This window comes from Oncorhynchus gorbuscha, linkage group LG08 (genome assembly GCF_021184085.1).
Source record: "Oncorhynchus gorbuscha isolate QuinsamMale2020 ecotype Even-year linkage group LG08, OgorEven_v1.0, whole genome shotgun sequence".
NCBI lineage: Eukaryota > Metazoa > Chordata > Actinopteri > Salmoniformes > Salmonidae > Oncorhynchus > Oncorhynchus gorbuscha.
In genome coordinates this window covers 24,432,746-24,452,012 of record NC_060180.1, presented here as the reverse complement: position 1 = coordinate 24,452,012, position 19,267 = coordinate 24,432,746, and the positions used below count along the sequence as shown (strand labels likewise).

Below are 19,267 nucleotides of genomic sequence, written 5' to 3'. Positions count from 1 at the left end.
TCAAAGAGGGGCTACTGGGACAGCATCCCTGTCTTTTAGATAGATACCTTGACCTTTAAACCTAGTCCGGTTACAAAGAGACAGTTGATATTGAAGTCATCCACTGGGAAATAAGGTCAGCAGCCCACTAATGAACTCATGTAGCATACCAACATCAAACTTACACCAGTAGCCTAGCTTAGGCCTACTAGTCATGCTCTGTAAAATGAAGCAAGGTTTTATATACATATATAGCAAATTAATATATGCATTATATGTGTATTCATTAGACTACATAAAAACAATGCAGATAGTCTCATTTGGAATTTGACTAAATGCTGTTACTTATCTTCTATGATTGGTTCATAACACCTACTATGCTACATGTTTTGAACAGCAAGTATGAGGTAATTGTTTGATCACGTGAAAGCTGCAGCAACTGGCTGGGTTCCTTTTGCATAGGCTGGTGCCCCGGGTGGACGGAGTTTACGCATACCATTCCATTGGTTTTGACAAAATTCTCCATTCACCCAGGGCACCGGGCCATCCAAAACGAACAGGCCCCTTGTCAAACGATATGGTAGCGCTACTACAGCGGAGGTTGAAAGCTACAGCTTCGTAGCTCAGGGGAGCCACGCCCCTTGATGCTGATTGTACAGTTGTACAATCTGGCTAGGGACTATCAACAAAGTGGATATATGACGTATAGGGATGTTGTGTGGGAGAATGTTTGCATTTGTGCACATGTGGCATATGCTATCAAATGGAAGTAGGGTAGGAGAGAGAAGTCCAGGACATCATATGTGTTCTGGGACAAACATGTGTAACAATACAGCTGTTCCCACCACTATCAAACAGATGTGTGTGTGTGTGTGCATATGTGCGCTTGCGTGCAAGTGTGTTTGTTTGCTTGTTCTTCCTCCTTGAAGATAATGGGTCTGGGTGCGCTAATTCAAGGAGACAACCCACACCTGTCCAAGTGCAACACAGAGGCCAAGTCTTCTCTTCCTGTATACTGTATTTGCACAGCATCCACTCCCTGTGGTGTCTCCATCTGCAAGATGATCACGCTACTCTCTGCCCTCCCTCTTCAGGTCATCATGACATTATTGTCATACTTTTGTTTTGGCTAATGATTCTGGGCAATTATGCCATCATTTGGGATTCATTAGGACTAAAACCATAGAGGAAGTAGCTGGATGTAACACCATTATACGTAGGGTATAGGCTATGACTAAAATGTTGTTTTTGAAGATGCAAATCAAGTGTAATTACGATGAAACAAATGCTATTTGGTGACACTTCAAAAATATAGCAAAGAAGTTAGCCTAATATCAATAAACTATCCACAATCTATGGATTTGTTTTACCAAAACCCATTGGTCTCAGATATAGCCCCGCCTCTACAACAAGCGAACTCACCTTTTCTATAGTGCCAATGCAAACTAGGCGAGAGACCGAGAGTCAAGGGGCGAACTGGGGAACAGGCTAAGCAGCGGGCTTCCAAGCGCGTCTCGCAAATACATCAACGATAGGGCGGGGGACTGGGGACTAGGGCGAACCCGTTTCGACTGCTGAGACTTTCTACACTTTGCTGAACCGGTAAATAGCCACTCTGCACAGTGCCTGTGTTTTTTGTGTATGCAGTGTGGAAATAAAAACCCTTTAAGGCCACATTTGCGAACTGGACAGGAGGAAGGAGAAATGGAGTTTCCATCGGTTTCGGCGAGTCGCGCATTTGGTCTCCGTCTCTGGTAATGCCAGTGGTGTGGGGATCTCCGTGCAGCTCAGGAAAACAGGGCGTCGGAGGATGGTAGTAATGATAGGATCATCATGGCAAACGGAACTGGTACTCTTATGTTGAAATGCGTTGTGGTTGGAGACGGTGCTGTGGGCAAAACGTGTCTGTTGATGAGCTATGCCAACGACGCCTTTCCGGAGGAGTATGTGCCCACTGTGTTTGACCATTATGCAGGTAAAATGATTTTGGAACATGTCATGATCTTACATGAACATTTAGGCTGTGTGTGTGTGTGTGTGTGTGTGTGTGTGTGTGTGTGTGTGTGTGTGTGTGTGTGTGTGTGTGTGTGTGTGTGTGTGTGTGTGTGTGTGTGTGTGTGTGTGTGTGTGTGAGAGATCTCGAATTGAATCATTTCCAGTTACCTGATCCTTCCTAATAAAATCTGACACTCTGGTAATCTAGTTATGGTTGCATGAGTTTCTCTATGCCAATTTGTTTGAAGAGTCCCTACATTCCAATGTTCAGGGGAAAGTGAAGTGTGTGTTTGAATGTAGTGCAATTGCTTACCTTTTCTACTTTCTTTGTCTCAGATTGCATAGGAATACATCGGTTTCTATAAGCAAAACCACTTGGGATAAGAGATCCCTCTGTCTCTCTCTAAACAAGCCTTTTTCATTGCTTTGCAGTGAGTGTCAATGTTGGCGGAAAGCAGTACTTATTGGGACTGTATGACACAGCTGGTCAGGTACAGTGAGTTTATTTTTACTCTGGCTGGTTGCCAAGCATGCCACGTCCAAGGACACAACCTCTCCCGATGTGCTCCCCCCCTCTCCCGATGTCCCCCCCTCTCCCGATGTCCCCCCCCCCACTACTGTCAACCAATGGTGCTCTAGACACACCCACAAGTTTGAAATTCTGATCACTCTAAACTGCAACAGGTGACGGTTTTCTCCACATTGCTCTAGTTTCCAGTCAGTCTGGTGTGTGATAGACCGTGGTTGTAGGCCTCGTTAAGCATTTCAATAGGTCTATTATGTAGAGAACAGGGGTCCTATGTCCAGTAGGGAGGTTGTCACTGTCTTGTTTATGGGTTGGTTCTTTACAATGTAGCATTCAAATCCGCAAGTGTATCACTCAACTCACACTGTACACAGCAGCACGCAGTCAAATGTGCACAGCCATAACATTTTCACTCCCTGTTAGCAAGCTCTCGTGTAAACACACACTCACGTTCTCCTCTAAGCCCTTTAGCGCTGTTTTTCCAAGCTGGGTCTGAAAGTTAAGGCATGTCACATGCAGCGACGAATTGCTAACACTCTTCCCCCGAACCCAATGTTTTTGAACTGTGTAAAGTCCAAATAGGTCCTGAACTGAAACATTATTCATTTGGTGAATAGGTTTTGAGGTTGAGAAATAATACTATAAGGCCCATTTTGTTTGTTCATTAATCAAATATAAGTACATGAATAGTTTAGCTATTGTCTCCAACAATCCCAAATAATTATTCCCACTCGACTCTGTGGCTACCATAGCTAATTCTTTAGAGAAACTATATGATCTTAAAACTACATTTCAGTAGTGTTTCACACAGCTTTTCGTTGCTCTTCGGTGTTTGATTGCAATTCCATATCTGGAGCCTTTTTTTGTTTTCTAATTCAGACCATCTGTGAAATTGAGAAGTTTCCCAGATGTCGACTGTGGGCGCAGAGGCCACAGAGAGTAGTTACTTCTCTTCAAACGCAGCCCCTCCACTCCCCCACCTCGGCTGATCTCTTTATGCTTTTGAGCACAAGGCCAGCTGGTAATGTTTATAACTTCAGCATCTGATCAAAGAAGGGAGTGCTAGAGGGAGGGAATAGAGACCGAGGGGCTGGCTGAGACGGGGGAAAAAACAGAGTGAGTGGGGAGCGAAAAACTGCAAATCTGCTCTGGAACCCTGTAATACAGCCCTATAGGAGGCTCGGGCCGGGGGTGTGGAAGAATGCAATGCTAAATACTATAACCCCTCTCTGTTGAGGAACCTCATCCAACCCAGCCACCCACCCGCTAAGTCACACTCTCCTGCTACAGTCCCCACCTTCTGCTCTGCATCAGACATGTTTTATTGGCTCCAAAGACCTTTTAATACTTATGCCCCTGGCAGAGCTGAAGCTCCTGGAATCGTTAGCTGTTTCATAGGGGAAGATGATTAACCATTTGCTCAAAGAGAAGAGAAATTAGTCTCTCATTTTGTCTGTGTAACACTTATTCCAGCACCCGTGTATTTCATATATCTATACATAACAGGTTCAGTCACATTTCTTAGCTCTTGAACATGTGGGCCAAGAACAGAAGGAACAGATTGGAATATACTTTATTGATTTGTTCATTCATCCTCTCCCTGGCTGATGCACTAATCATAGAAAGCTAGCATTGCTGCTGTGGATAGGAGGGGGAAGCAGGAAGTGGATGTTAAGTGCTGTTGTACCCATGGCAACACTGGGCTCTCTCTACTCACTCTTCACTCATTCCCTTTTTTTCTGCTCAGTTTCTCATTTGCTCACTCACTCCCTCCTGCACTCACACTCCTCACACTCAGTTGCACATGTCTCCGTCACTGTTCTGTGATGCCCCCCCCCCTTTTGTTTTGGGTAGTGCCTCATTAGGTTTTGTGCCCTCTCTGAGATGTGACCCCTAGACATCCCAACAGGGGGTAGAGTAAAGTGGGCTCTGCTCTGCTGCTGCCACGGGGCCTTGTTCCTCTCCACCCAGCTGAACACCAATGGCAGCACTAGACATGTCGTTCACATTTGAACACTACAGCTAGATGGAGGTTGCTGATGGATGTTTTAAATTGTTTCACCATTGACCACCATAGGTCTAAAGCTCCATTATTTGGCATGTGATGTAATCACCTTGAATGGGATTCCTCAGTCTGAACTATCACTTTAGTCCCCATGTTGGTAAATGCTCAGACAGTTTTCGGGATGAACTGTGGAGTACTGTAATATGAAATGCAGTTACTAGCTGGCAATCAACTACCAGTAAGTTACTGTACAATTCACAGTAACCCTTTTACAGTGCAGTGTTCAGACAGTTTTGAGGATGGGCCATGAAGCGTAGTGTCTGCGCTTGTTATTCTCCTTGTGGCTATGTTGGAACAGGCGTCTCTGACACAGCCGCCAGGCACGAGGAGGAGGGACTCGCTGATAACATAGACTGTCATGTCAGTGACTCGACACACTCACAGCTGAGATCACATGCCCAGCCAAGTAGAAATGCCATAGAAAGCCTCGCCCTGATCGAAATGTAAGAACCCGTATGCGGCGAGCGGTTGGAATATGCCCTGCCATGAGTACCTTTATTAGTTTCTTAACCCTTAGCCTACAATTTCTGCTCCCCTGTGGAAATCGAATTAACATAATAAAAAATATCCAGCAAAATCTGTTGGTTTTAACTAGAGATCTGTTTGTTTGCATGGACTGCGTCTAGGGTTGCACATTTTGGGGAATATTCAGATATGGGAATTAACAGGAATATATGGGAATTAACGGGCATATAGGAATTAACGGAAATATATGCAAATTAATATTAATACCATTTAAATGTAATCTTTTTTGCATAGGATATTTACCATGTCATATGGAGACAAACAAACATTTTTCCTTATTTTAAGTAGACATAATTGCAAATTATTACATCCTTCCAATATAAAAATAATAAAATAATTTGTTACGAATTGCACTTTAATTAAATGAGTTGCCTCTTCACATGGGATGATTTCACTGAACAAAGGGGAATATTGAATGATCCCCAATGATCCATCGCATCTCCCAAAAACATTTTCAACATAAATCTGTAAAATGATAACCTAGAAACTAAAGCTTTGGTTGTCTTCCTCTCAGGCTTCCATGTCTTCTCCCTGGACCTCCTCAATGTCCACCTCTTGAACATCAGACTCTGAGGCCTCATCTTCACTGTCACTTTCAAACCTTGTTGAGGATGGCTCGTTGTCAGGCTCAAAAAGCCTCAAATTTCCCAGATGACCACCAATTTTTCAACCCGTGTATGTTGAAGGCAACAGGGGAAAGAGCCTCAGATCCACAAAGTCCCTTCCACCAGGTGGCTGATGAGACATGTTGGCACGTCTGCCATATTGCATCTCCATCCCAAAGCCCTTGCTTGGAAGTGTACTTCGCCAGACTGCCAAGAACCTTGCCCTCATCCAGGCCAAGGTGGTGAGACACGGTAGTGATGACACCGTTCGCCTTGTTCATCTCTGCACCAGACAGGATGCTCTTGCCAGCATACTTGGGGTCCAACATGTATGCTGGGGCGTGTATGGGCTTCAGACAGAAGTCTTCACACTTTTTGATGTATTTCAGAACTGCAGTTTCCTCTGCTTGGAGCAACAATGAAGTGGGCAGGGCAGTACGGATTTCTTCTCTTACATCTGCAAGCAGAATCTGAACATCAGATAGAATGGCATTGTCTCACTCAATCTGTGCAATGGCTACTGCTATAGGTTTCAAGCTCCTTACCACTCTCTCCCAAAATAAGTTATCCAGGTGGATCCTCTTGATGGGGCTGTCCATATCGGCAGACTGTGATTTGGCCATTTCTTGGTGAAACATGATAACACCACCCCAATGGGTGTTGCTGGGCAGCTTCAATGGGGTGCTCCTATTCTTCTCACTGTGCTTGGAGAGGTAGATTGCTGCTATAACTTGATGACCCTTCACATACCTAACCATGGCTCTCTTGTAGAGTGTATCCATTGTTGTCAGAGCCATGATGTCCTTGAGGAGCAGATTCAATGCATGAGCAGCACAGCCAATGGGTGTGATGTGAGGGTAGGACTCTTCCACTTTAGACCAAGTAGCCTTCATGTTCGCAGCATTGTCTGTCACCAGTGCAAATACCTTCTGTGGTCCAAGGTCATTAATGACTGCCTTCAGCTCATCTGCAATGTAGAGACCGGTGTGTCTGTTGTCCCTTGTGTCTGTGCTCTTGTAGAATACTGGTTGAGGGGTGGAGATGATGTAGTTAATTATTTCTTGCCCACGAACAATCGGCCACCCATCAGAGATGACTACAATACAGTCTACTTTCTCTATGATTTGCTTGACCTTCACTTGAACTCTGTTGAACTCTGCACCCAGCAAATGAGTAGATAAAGCATGTTTGGTTGGTGGGGTGCATGCTGGGCAAAGAACATTCAGAAATCCCTTCCAATACACATTACCTGTGTGCATCAGAGGTGAACCAGTTGCATACACAGCTTGAGCGAGACATTCATCAGCATTTCTCTGACTACATTCCTCCATTGAGTAAAAAAAAACTTTGATTCCAGGAGGACCTTGAGCTGTTGCTATCCATAAGGTGTCTGATTTACTTTTGTCAGAGGTTGCTTGTTGTGAGCGCTGAGGGAACTTTATGCACTTGGCCAGATGATTCTGCATCTTTGTTGCATTCTTCACTTATGATTTGGCACAATATTTGCAAATGTACACAGCTTTTCCTTCTACATTAGCTGCAGTGAAATGTCTCCACATATTAGATAGTGCCATTGGCATTTCCTGTAAAGATTAGAATAAAAATTAGTTTTAAAAATGATTACAATTCCATGTACAGATAAACAGTTAGATTAAACAACTCCTTTGAGAGAAATGTTTTAAAATGAAACATGTATGGAAACGGGTGAATTAACACTCCTCGGTTATCAGGCTCAACAAGCTAAAATCACATGGTATCAACAACTAAGTAGCAGGAATTGTTAACAAGTTAGAAATGATTTAAACACACTTTGCTGGAGGCTACTATTTACTAATTAACAAAAAAATCATGTATGTCATAAAATATATTCACCCCACCCAGTATTGTAATCAAAACTTACCAGAAAGCATGTAGTCCTTGGCTCAGATAGTGTAGTAGTGTGGGCTCAATAGCATCTCATTAGTGTGCAAGATCTTGAGAATCAGCTGTACATGTGATGGAAGAATGCACTGTGAATGCAGAGGGTTGCAATTCCATTGAATTGGGGATAGTTTAACCAAAATATGCCACAAGACCTAGAATTGCTTTGTGTATCCCTCAAAAAAAGGTTCACTGTTATAAGCAAAGTTTTTTTTCTTTGAATGAATTTAAGAAAAATTCCTCAAATTCCAGGGCTTACTTTTCGGAAAAATTCCAGAAATTTACTGGAAAGTGTCCGATCCTTTGCAACCCGAACTGCGTCTCAATCCACCGCATCCTTCCGCATATGCGGTGAAAGGTGGCAGAGCTAGAGCTTTGCTTATCAGATCATGAGACATCCCAAAGAATCAGCCTCCTCAAGAAAACATCTGTAGCATCCAAACGTTTTGGACTACAAACTGTTGTGACCACTCAATTGAAAGACGAGATACCCTCACGAACATGGTCTTCTCCATGTTTCTCTAGGATACTCACAAGAATCATCTGAAAGTCCCTGGTACCAGTTTTATCAAATCAAATTGAGATAGTTTTGTGCCTAAAATAAGGGGATAAATACATGATCTTTCTTTCGTCTCTCAGATATAGGACACTTCAAACAAACGTCATTATGATTTCCCTGTTGTTCCATGTAGTGAATATTTTGTTCAATGCATTTATATTGGCTAATAGCAGTAATGCCATTCTGTGTTTCATCCAACAATTTGTTTACATTTTATACCTTAAGGGGTCTTAATTCAAAATCAAATAGCTAAACAATCATTGGTTTAACCATCTTAAAACACCCCCCTCCCCAGGCATAGACAGAGCTTAGACTCTTTACTAGAAACCCTCTTCTGTCTACCCCTTTGGTGGCCCCCTTTGTATTTTTATGCTTCCTTCTCCCTCCTTCATACTATTTACTGTACACGCTTACATTGTGGAAACATTTATGAAATGCGATGAGGATAAAAGAATGGAGGAACTAGAGATCGCTCTCCCTTCAGAAGACAAGCATGTATGGTCAATTCTTCATGGGTACCTAGCTACCAACTTCTTCGTTGCTGGCTGGCTAGCTGGCTGGCTAACCAACAGTAGTAGTTAGCCAGTTCACTCTATTGACTTACTAAGGGCTTGCAATCTACACACAGTGGGTATTGAGGCAGGTAAACATAACAGAATGTAATTAACATTTTCAAGATACAATATTGTAGTCAGGCAACATATAAGATGTGAATGGGCAGCATTTTAATATTTTCTCTTGCTTCAGCTCAAATAATGGAGGGTCTAGAAGTGGAAGAAGTTTGGAACCACCAAGACCCTTCCTAGAGCTGGCAGCCTGGCCAAACTGACCAATCGGTGGAGAAGGGCCTTGGTCAGGGAGGTGACCAAGAACCCTATGGTCACACTGACTGAGCTCCAGAGTTCCTCTGTGGAGATATGAGAACCTTCCAAAAGGACAACCATCTCTGCAGCACTCCAGTAATCAGGCCTTTATGGTAGTGTGGCCAGACAGAAGCCACTCCTCAGTAAGGCACATGTCAGCCTGCTTGGTATTTGCCAAAAGGCACTCAGACCATGAAAAACAAACAAGATTCTCTGGTCTGATGAAACCAAGATTGAATTCTTTGGCCTGAATGTCAAGGAAACCTGGCACCATCGCTACGGTGAAGCGTGGTGATGGCAGCATCATACAGGATTCGATGGAAAGCTAAACTGGGCAAGTACAGAGAGCTCCTTGATGACAACCTGCTCCAGAGCTCTCCGGACCTCAGATTGGGGTGAAGGTTCATCTTCCAACAGGATAACAACCTTAAGCACACAGCCAAGACAACGCAGGATTGGCTTCGGGACAGGTCTCTGAATGTTCTTGAGTGGCCCAACCAGAACCCCAGACTTGAACCAGATCGAACATCTCTGGAGAGACCTGAAAATAGCTGTGCAGCGACGCTCCCCATCCAACCTGACAGGGCTTGAGGATCTGCAGAGAAGAATGGGAGAAACTCCCTAAATACAGGTGTGCCACGCTTGTAGCGTCATACCCAAGAAGACCCGAGGCTGTAATCGCTGCCAAAGGTGCTTCAACAAAATACTGAGTAAAGGGCCTGAACACTTGTGTAAATATTTTAAAAAATCCAATTCAAAATGTGTAAAAATGTCAACCTGTTTTTGCTTTGTCATTATGGGGCATTGTGTGTAGATTGAGGGGGGCGGCTGTAACGTAACAAAATGTGGAAAAGGTCAAGGGGTCTGAATACTTTGAGTTCTCGTTTCTCATTGTGTATTTATTATTACATGTTAATACTTTTCTTTCTCTTTTCTTTCTCTCTGCATTGTTGGGAGGGGCCTCTAAGTAAGCATTTCACTGTTAGTCTACACCTGTTGTTTACGAAGCATGTGACAAATGCAATTTGATTTTTACATGCGTTTAAAATGGACTAGAAAGCAGAAGTATCAGCATATTTTCTGTAAGACATCAGATAAGCTTCATGAAGAAAATGTATATTTCCGTCAGTTCTTGAAACCACTGCTCTCACAATAACCTTTATTTATTTAACTAGGCAAATAATTTAAGAACCAATTCTTATTGACAATGACAACCCACTGTTCCACCGTAGGCCAACTGCCTTGTTCAGGGGCAGAACGACAGATTTTTATCTTGTCAGCTCTGGGATTCGATCCAGCAACCTTTCGGTTACTCTAACCACTAAGTTACTTACCGCCCCCAAGTGGTAGTAACAGATGCTATCATGGCATCGCCACTAGGTCGTCCAAGACTTCTTAATTATCCAGTGAACAGAATTTAATTCACTTAGATTTTTCTGTTCTTTACCTGATCAATGTCAAGTTAGTTTGTTGAGCTAGTCAGACAGTCATATTAACGATGATTTACTTCCTTCAAGCTTGCCACCTTGTCCATCACCAGTCTTCATGTGTGCACTCTGCATGTATAAACTCAGGTCATTCAGAGTGTGCCGGTGATGTAGAAGGACATCCTCTCAGAATTGGGTATCAGGGAGCAATGAGGAAATGCTTGATCTCATTTACACAGACCGGACCATGTTGGATATGTGAATTAGCTATTGCCGCCACACAATAAACTGAGGCCTATCGGAGATGGCAGTTTGTCTGATGCCTTCCGCACTGCTTCCTATAAAGTACTGCTAATGGGAAATAATGCCCAATAGCCACAGTCAGAGAGAGACTGAGAGAAAAGCTGCTATCTGATGAAGGTCATCTGTAGAAATCGGCACATCCCTCCATTTCAAAACTAAATTCTAATGGATAAATGTTTATCACTCCCTTCATATAAAAGTGTTCATTGTTCTCATAAAACAGCCTGGTAGCTTGGCAGTGTGCTGTGTTGTGTTGTGCATGGTGAAGTCCAGTAGATAAGCACAGAATAAGTCTCAGTGAGGAGGAGTAAAAAGATAGCTGCATTTGGAGCTCATTTTTCATACGGTTTAATAATGAATGAGTATTAACTCTGAGGATGTGGTAGTCTTTTGGTGGATATTATGTAAGGAAGGTTGTTGCTCTCTTTCTCCCCAGTGTCTTTGTTCCCCTCCCCTAACTTCTCCCTCTCCTGTGTCTCTTATTACCCGCCCTCACATTTCTCCAGGAGGACTATGACCGCTTGAGGCCTTTGTCGTACCCCATGACCGATGTCTTCCTCATCTGCTTTTCTGTGGTCAACCCGGCTAGTTTCCAGAATGTGAGGGAGGAGTGGGTCACCGAGCTGCAGGAGTATGCCCCAAGTGTCCCCTACCTCCTCATAGGCACTCAGGTGAGCCACCCCACCCATAGCCTGTCTCTATACTTTGTCCTGGCCATTTCACATGCTGAGTTTCACAGAGTGTATTGTATTCACCTGGCATGTGCTATCCTCATCCACCCCTACTCATTCTCACGCCCTACTTCACATTGACAGGGGAGGTGGATTCTAAAACTGAGCCTCCACTTAAATGTACTATACACTGGTTTATTTAATTCTTAAGACCATTCACGAACATGCATAAAGATAATAATAATAATAATATATGCCATTTAGCAGACGCTTTTATCCAAAGCGACTTACAGTCATGTGTGCATACATTCTACGTATGGGTGGTCCCGGGGATCGAACCCACTACCCTGGCGTTACAAGCGCCATGCTCTACCAACTGAGCTACAGAAGATAGGTGTATAGAATCATTAAAAAGTAGATGGAACTTAATAGTAAGAGTAAATTGAACTTTTTATTAACTCTCAAATACTTTCCAAAAGATCAAACCACACTTATGGGTGTCCCTCCGCCAGCAATTCCCTGGCCACCAGAAATAGAAAATGTCCATATTGGTGGTGGTGAGTTTAGTGGAGTGGGCCTGTGAGTTATCGTTCTTTCGGCTGATATTTACCTCTCTTGTCAGTCCCACCGTAACTCACATTCTCACACTGCATACTGATGTGGGCCCAATCAATTCACATACTGATGTGGACCCAATCAATTCACATACTGATGTGGACCCAATCAATTCACATACTGATGTGGACCCAATCAATTCACAGATGACCAGAGCCACAAATCAAACACTACCACAGAAGTGTTAATGAATGTTTGTCTCAATAGAGTTTGTTACACGTATTAGTTGGGCATGTGTGGTAAAGTAGTGTCCCCCCCACCACCTTAATCATACAACTATTAACTTTTACCATTTGAATGTAGACACAAGACTTTTGTATAACCATTTTTCTGAAATAATTTATTAAAATGTGCAAATGAGGCAATATTTCATTAAATGCGTTTTAATCACCATTTTATTTCAGCGGGCTCTCTCTTTGAAAGCAATTCTAAGACTATTCACAACGATATTGGGCTGGGTACTGATAGGGGAAACTTTGAGTTCAAGCTTTTATTTTAGGCTATTTAGAGAAAAATAAGCCATAGATGCTTTGCTAGCAATAGACAAGAAATCTACAGGGGCCGGCCAATTGGATCCTGGTCTGCTTAAGTGTGCAGCGCCCATCGTTGTTGGCTCAATAACTCAAATATTTTAGTTTTATTTAACATTGTTATCCGGAAATATTCCAAAAATATGGAAATCCGCTCTCGTGCTGCCACTCCATATGGGTGGAGAAAGTAGAGATCTTAACAATTATCGCCCCATTTTAAGGATTCTTGAATCCTTGGTAAATGTACAACTTTGCTCTTTTTATTTGAGAAATGTCTTTTTTGAATGTAAACCAATCAGGGTTTAGGCCTGGGCATAGTGCTATGACAATAACCAATTTAGTTGTTGATGATCTTGTCAAACAAAGCAGCACATTTCATATTAAAGGCTTTTGATACTGTTGATCATGCTATTTTCTTGAATAAGTGGTCCTCGATAGGCCTGAGCTATGACGCCTGTTCTTGGTTTCACGGTTATCGTAGTGACAGAACTCAGATTTGTAAAACTTGTGCTTAATATGAGCAAAACAAAATACATGTTTTTAAACTCTCGCACAAATGTTTCAGATGAACTACGTTCACTCATTAGATGGTTCTCCAATCGAACGTGTCCCGCAAATAAATGCTTAGGCGTTTGGATTGATGTGGATTTGACTTTTTAAAAACATATAGATGAGCTGGTTAAGAAGCTAGGATTTAAAGTTGTCTTTTTCTACAGAAACAGATCGTGCCTTTCTCTGAGCAGTAGGTATCTGATTATTCAGTCGAACTTTTCATATGTTCTTGATTATTTATCAAAGTGCAGCTGCTACTACTCTTAAAAGTTTGGATGCCATCGACCATAGTGCCCTTTGTTTTGTTACAGGTGACAGTTTTGATTCACATCACTGAATCCTGTATCAAAAGGTTGGCTGGACTTCGCTAAAAACCTGTAGATCTCTACATTACATCTCTACATTTGGCCCTACTTCATAAACTTCCATCTTATCTAAGTGTGCTAAGTAAATCTAACTGTGCTAACTAAGTATAGACACCGGAGTTGCCTTAGCTGTTCATAGGATTGGTTAACCCTTTAGGTTCATAGGGTCTCCACTGAGCTAGGTAAATCTGATTTTTAGTTTAAATGTCCCACAGTTGACAGTGTATGTCCAAAAATAAAGCCATAAGGTCGAAGAAATTCTCCGTAGAGCTCAGAGGCAGGATTGTGTCAAGGCACGGATCTGGGGAAGGGTGCCAAAAAATTCCTGCAGCATTGAAAGTCCCCAAGAACACAGTGGCCTCCGTTATTCTTAAATGGAAGAAGTTTTGAACCCCAAAACTCTTCCTAGAGCTGGCCGTCCGGACAAACTGAGCAATCGGGGGAGAAGGGCCTTGGTCAGGGAGGTGATCAAAAACTTGATGGTCACTCTGACAGAGCTCCAGAGTTCCTCTGTGGAGATTGGAGAACCTTTCAAAAGTACAACTATCTCTGCAGCACTCCACCAATCAGGCCTTTATGGTAGAGTGGCCAGACGGAAGCCACTCCTCAGTAAAAGGCACATGACAGCCAAAAAACACTCTTTCTAGAGTGAAGAGGCAACTCCGTGATGCTGGCCTTCTAGGCAGAGTTGCAAAGAGAAAGCCATATCTCAGACTGGCCAATAAAAAAGAAAATATTAAGATGGGCAAAAGAACAGACACCGGACAGAGGTAACTCTGCCTAGAAAGCCAGCATCCTGGAGTCGCCACTACATTGTTGAGACTGGTGTTTTGCGGTTACTATTTAATGAAGCTGCCAGTTGAGGACTTGTGAGGCGTCTGTTTCTCAAACGAGTCACTCTAATGTACTTGTCCTCTTGCTCAGTTGTGCACCGGGGCCTCCCACTCTTTCTATTCTGGTTAGAGCCAGTTTTCGATGTTCTGTGAAGGGAGTAGTACACAGTGTTGTATTAGATCTTCAGTTTCTTGGCAATTTCTCGCATGGAATAGCCGTCATTTCTCAGAACAAGAATAGACAAAAGTTTTTTTTTTTCTGGCCATTTTGAGCCTGTAGTCGAACCCACAAATGCTGATGCTCCAGATACTCAACTAGTCTAAAGAAGGCCAGTTGTATTGCTTCTTTAAATCAGGACAACAGTTTTCAGCTGTGTTATCATAATTGTAAAAGGGTTTTCTAATGATCAATTAGCCTTTTAAAATAATAAACTTGGATTAGCTAACAACGTGCCTTTGGAACACCGGAGTGATGGTTGCTGATAATGGATCTCTGTACGGCTATGTAGATATACCATCAAATATCAGCTGTTTTCAGCTATGATTGTTAATGTTGTAAATGACTATGTCTACACTCTATTTCTGACCAATTTGATATTTTAAAATGGGCAAAAAAATGCTTTTTCCCAAGCAAGGACATTTCTATGTGACCCCAAACTTTTGAACGGTAGTATATTATTTACAACATAACAAAAAATGATCTCTTGGCAAGTCTGGAGAATATATCTGAAGATAACCACAAGTTGCTGAATGCAGATGCTTCTGAAGCTAAGAAATTAGTTGGCATGTCGGAAAAGTCTGACTTTCGGGAAATGGGAGTTAAGGACAAGTACCCTGAATTCAGACTACCAAACATCATCTCTTGAAAGTAAGTTACCAAATATAGTCCAGTTTGTAACATTCATTATGAAATTAGCTTTTTAAATTCTGTAATTTAATAAGGTGAGCTTTGAAATTGTTGATGAATGTCCATTTTAAAGTGGTTAAAATGTAGTGGATAGTGGTATGACAAACTAAAGAAATACATATTTTTTTTAAACTTGATAAATGTATATGTTTACTTTTTAAAAATACTTATATTAATGGAACAAAATACCAACAAATCAAAACATTAATAAAGGCAGCCTGTGGTGCCTGGCCTCATATTGGGTGTTCGTAAGAGAGGAACTGCGTGTGTGTGTGTGTGTGTGTGTGTGTGTGTGTGTGTGTGTGTGTGTGTGTGTGTGTGTGTGTGTGTGTGTGTGTGTGTGTGTGTGTGTGTGTGTGTGTGTGTGTGTGTGTGTGTGTGTGTGTGTGTGTGTGTGTGTGTGTGTGTGTGTGTGTGTTCTGCACTCAAAAGAAAATGAAGGGACGAATGCCTCATGGTTGAAGTTGAATACATATGAAGGAATAATATAATAGAGAACCAGCAGGGTAGCCTAGTGGTTAGAGTGTAGGGGCGGTGAGTAGCCTAGTGGTTAGAGCTTTGGACTAGTAACTGAAAGGTTACAAGATCGAATCCCCGAGCTGACAAGGTAAAACATCTGTCGTTCTGCCCCTGAACAAGGCTGTCATCGAAAATAAGAATTTGTTCTAAAGTAACTAGCCTAGTTAAATAAAGATAAAATGAAAACAAGGTTTGGATTGTATTGGAAATAGTGCAAAGGACCAATATGGCACATTTCTCAAGATGAACATTGTCTGTTTGAATACTACAGCGAAACTCTATAGAAGAATCGTGAAACAGGAAGAGCACCTCTTTGGTAATTGAAGTCAAATGTGGGGTGCTCTTTAAAAATGGGGAAGAAGATCCATTTGGTCTCCCATCTAGTCCAGCTCTGCTTAGCTTTGATATTTGCCACTGACTGTTACCAATCATGAGAGTGATTGAGAAATCTCCACTTAATTCATTGTTGCTATCGAATTCATTCCAAAGGGTAGGTTTAAATTCAACTGAAAATAGACCATACAGGGTTTCAAGCTTTGGTTAATTTCAAATGGAATATAGAAGTTAATCCAATCAAACTGCATTTGAAGATTGTTCTGATTTAGTCCTATTTTTTTATTACATACATTTTTGGTTGAAATGGAGATGTGAATTCAGGACATCCATTATTAATTTGTAGACCAACTGGAATTAAAGCCAGACTCAGTGGCACAAATGGAATCTCCTTTACATTTTTGCTTGTGTTGTTGACCAAACATTTTGTAACATTTTTGTAATCCAGTAAATAGCCTTCAATTTAAGGCTATTTTACAAACTAATGTAACAGTACATTTCTTTAACTTGTTAAATGAGTAAAACACTATGGACACATTGAGGTTACTGCAACAAAGCTCTTCTTAATCATAGAAAGTGTGCATGTTCAAGATCGCGTGCAAAAGTAGCAGGTCTGTGGAGCTCTTCACAATTGCGATTTGAATAAATCTGTGCAGAATCTCGAATGGCATTGATCAGTTGCATGACGCACTTGAATGATCTCAATTGCAGTCGAGGTCATTTGTCGTGCTAGACGGAGCACGGTGGTAACGTTGTCGTGTAAATAAACTAAATGTCTGACACTGTTCCCTTTTTGAACTTTTGGTTTTTAAATGGTTGAAAGTGCAACACTGATGTGAGAGAATTAAACCAAAAATCTGACATTGAGAATTTGGTTGTTGTTTTTGATGGTTGAAAAGATGGTCATAACACATTGTTAAATTCTCAAACTTTTGGCTGTCTTTTTGAGTGGGCGTAAATAGGTCGTATTTTCATTGATCAAACGTTGATCAATGAAAATCATTGATCATTGATCAAACGTATTAACTAAATATTACCAAATGCTTTGAAATGATGTGGTGTGCCCAGTGGGTAGTTGAATGAGCAAGTTGTTCACTCAAGTGAATAAGTTGCTCAAGATTGGCTGTGCTGATTGGAAATGTTGTCTCTCCTTGTTTCAGATTGACCTGCGTGATGACCCCAAGACCATTGCCAAACTGAATGACATGAAGGAAAAACCCATCACCACAGAGCAGGGCCAGAAGCTAGCCAAGGAGGTACGTACCACTGTGGGGCCAGGAGGGAGGTTAGAAGGATTTTTTAGTGTGTAGGAGAGACAACTTTACACAGATGGTCTGTCCCTCATCAAACCAATTCTGTATTAAAATGATTATAAAGCTTGAATATATTCAGTTTTGGGCATTTGTTGATTGAGTCTCACACACAAGACTTCCTCTCCAAGCTAGCTTGATGATGAGGTTTAATCCTATGTTGATAGTTTTGAGTGACAGCCTGTTCCTCTCCAGATTGGTGCGTGTGTCTACGTGGAATGCTCGGCTCTCACCCAGAAAGGACTGAAAACTGTGTTCGATGAGGCCATTATCGCTATCCTGAACCCCAAGAGGAAAAAGGGAGTCTTGAAGAGAAGACTGGGGCCACGCTATATCAACTGCTGCCTCATCACGTGAGAGATGCAAACATCCAAAAACACCTGGGTCGTATTTATTAGGGCATGCAATGGAAAATGTTTTAAAACATGTGAAAACGGAAAACAAAAACAAGCATTTCTTATTGGACAAGATCAGGAAGCCCCACCCTGTTTCAGGCTGTTTTCTTCCATTTGGTGCCTAATGAATACAAACCAGAATGAATGACAGAGACCGCGGAGAGGACATAAAAGGGGGGAGAGAGGCTGAATGACCGACATGGACAAGGACCCTATTTTTAGTTCGGGGCTCTTGAGCGGTTTTGTCTCTCCTGCTGTCGACCAATGGAGTTAGGGGGCAGCTTTACTACCAAAGGAGCACAATACCCAAGTCAACAACGCCCTTCAGTAAGACTTTATTTGCCTTTATAAGTACTTTTAAAAAACATGCTGTAAGCTGTCATAAAATCCATAGTAATCACGTGCCCATTTAACTCCTAATATGACATGTATTTTTAATAATATATGCTGTAGCAATTAACGAATGGGTTGATTGCATTTATTTTAGGCGCTTTCCATCAAGCCTCCAAGCGCTTTACATTGTGTGTTTAACTCACCTCAGCCACAACCAATGAAATACTTTGTTTAAAAGAACAGGCTATTCCCCTCAACTATGGGGAGTTGTCTTTTTCTTCTACTAATCCCATCTTTTATAACATTATCTGCTCTTATTGCTCAGTTTGCAGTGCTTGCAGTATTATTACTAAACTTGGACTTGAATTAATCAGTAACCCAATGGTGGCCAAATAATTGAATGCACACAGCTGCGTGGGATACAGACTCTTTGGGGAGAGAGGCACACAACATGAAGCACACTCCACATACCTATCCTTGTCCAATAAAGCACAGTTAAAAGTCGACCCGCAAACCCCTACCATTAGCATTATCGTGCTGACCTGAACACACTGTGTGTTGATTGCTGCAGAACCAGTCATCCCAATTCCGCTCAGTTCGGCTTGGCTCAGTAATGTGAAAAGTGTACCCCTCAATTCTGTCATTGAAGCACAGAACATAACATGGTTACAACATCCACTCCCAAAAGGCCAAGGGGGTGCATGCATGAGCACAATAAGCCTGCTCCAACCATATTCCAACCCCCCTCTTCAGACACGTATGCCTTCGCCAGCTGGAAGATATCTCTTCTTTTTTATGGTGCATTTTTCTATCCATTGGGATGGTGCTTGCCGACTGCCTGATCGTATTTTTTTTTTAGGCCAGAGTTGGACTTGTTGATTTTTTTTATTTTTAGAAAGCTTTAATGTATATGGTGCTCCTCTCTTTCTCGTTCTCTGTCCCAGCCTGCTGTGCTGTGTAGTGTTTTCCCTAGAAGAGCGGAGTGGATTATTGGGTGTTGACATTCTCTATTTACCAGGAAGTTGTGGCACATGCTGCTTACTGAGGTAAACTGAATGGATCTGTAGCGGTGCAGAAACAAGTGCAGCTTCTGGTTAATCCTTTTCTCTACTCAATAAATGTGTTTTACTATCTAAA

The 19,267-nt window shown here is 42.0% G+C and overlaps 1 protein-coding gene and 1 long non-coding RNA gene across 2 annotated transcripts in view; one reads left to right on the top strand and one right to left on the bottom strand.

Moving 5' to 3' along the window:
- Positions 1-2,506, bottom strand: part of LOC124041389 — an 18,385-nt gene extending 15,879 nt beyond the window's left edge. Inside the window, exon 1 of the long non-coding RNA XR_006839930.1 lies at positions 2,288-2,506. This is a non-coding gene — a long non-coding RNA (uncharacterized LOC124041389). The remainder of the gene's footprint in view (positions 1-2,287) is intronic.
- On the top strand, positions 1,412-19,267 carry LOC124041388 (rho-related GTP-binding protein RhoQ-like). The gene is made up of 5 exons (XM_046358909.1): positions 1,412-1,954; positions 2,407-2,465; positions 11,274-11,438; positions 17,253-17,348; positions 17,598-19,267. Exons 1-5 carry the CDS (start codon positions 1,813-1,815, stop codon positions 17,757-17,759), a joined length of 624 nt encoding a protein of 207 aa, XP_046214865.1. The 5' UTR covers positions 1,412-1,812; the 3' UTR covers positions 17,760-19,267.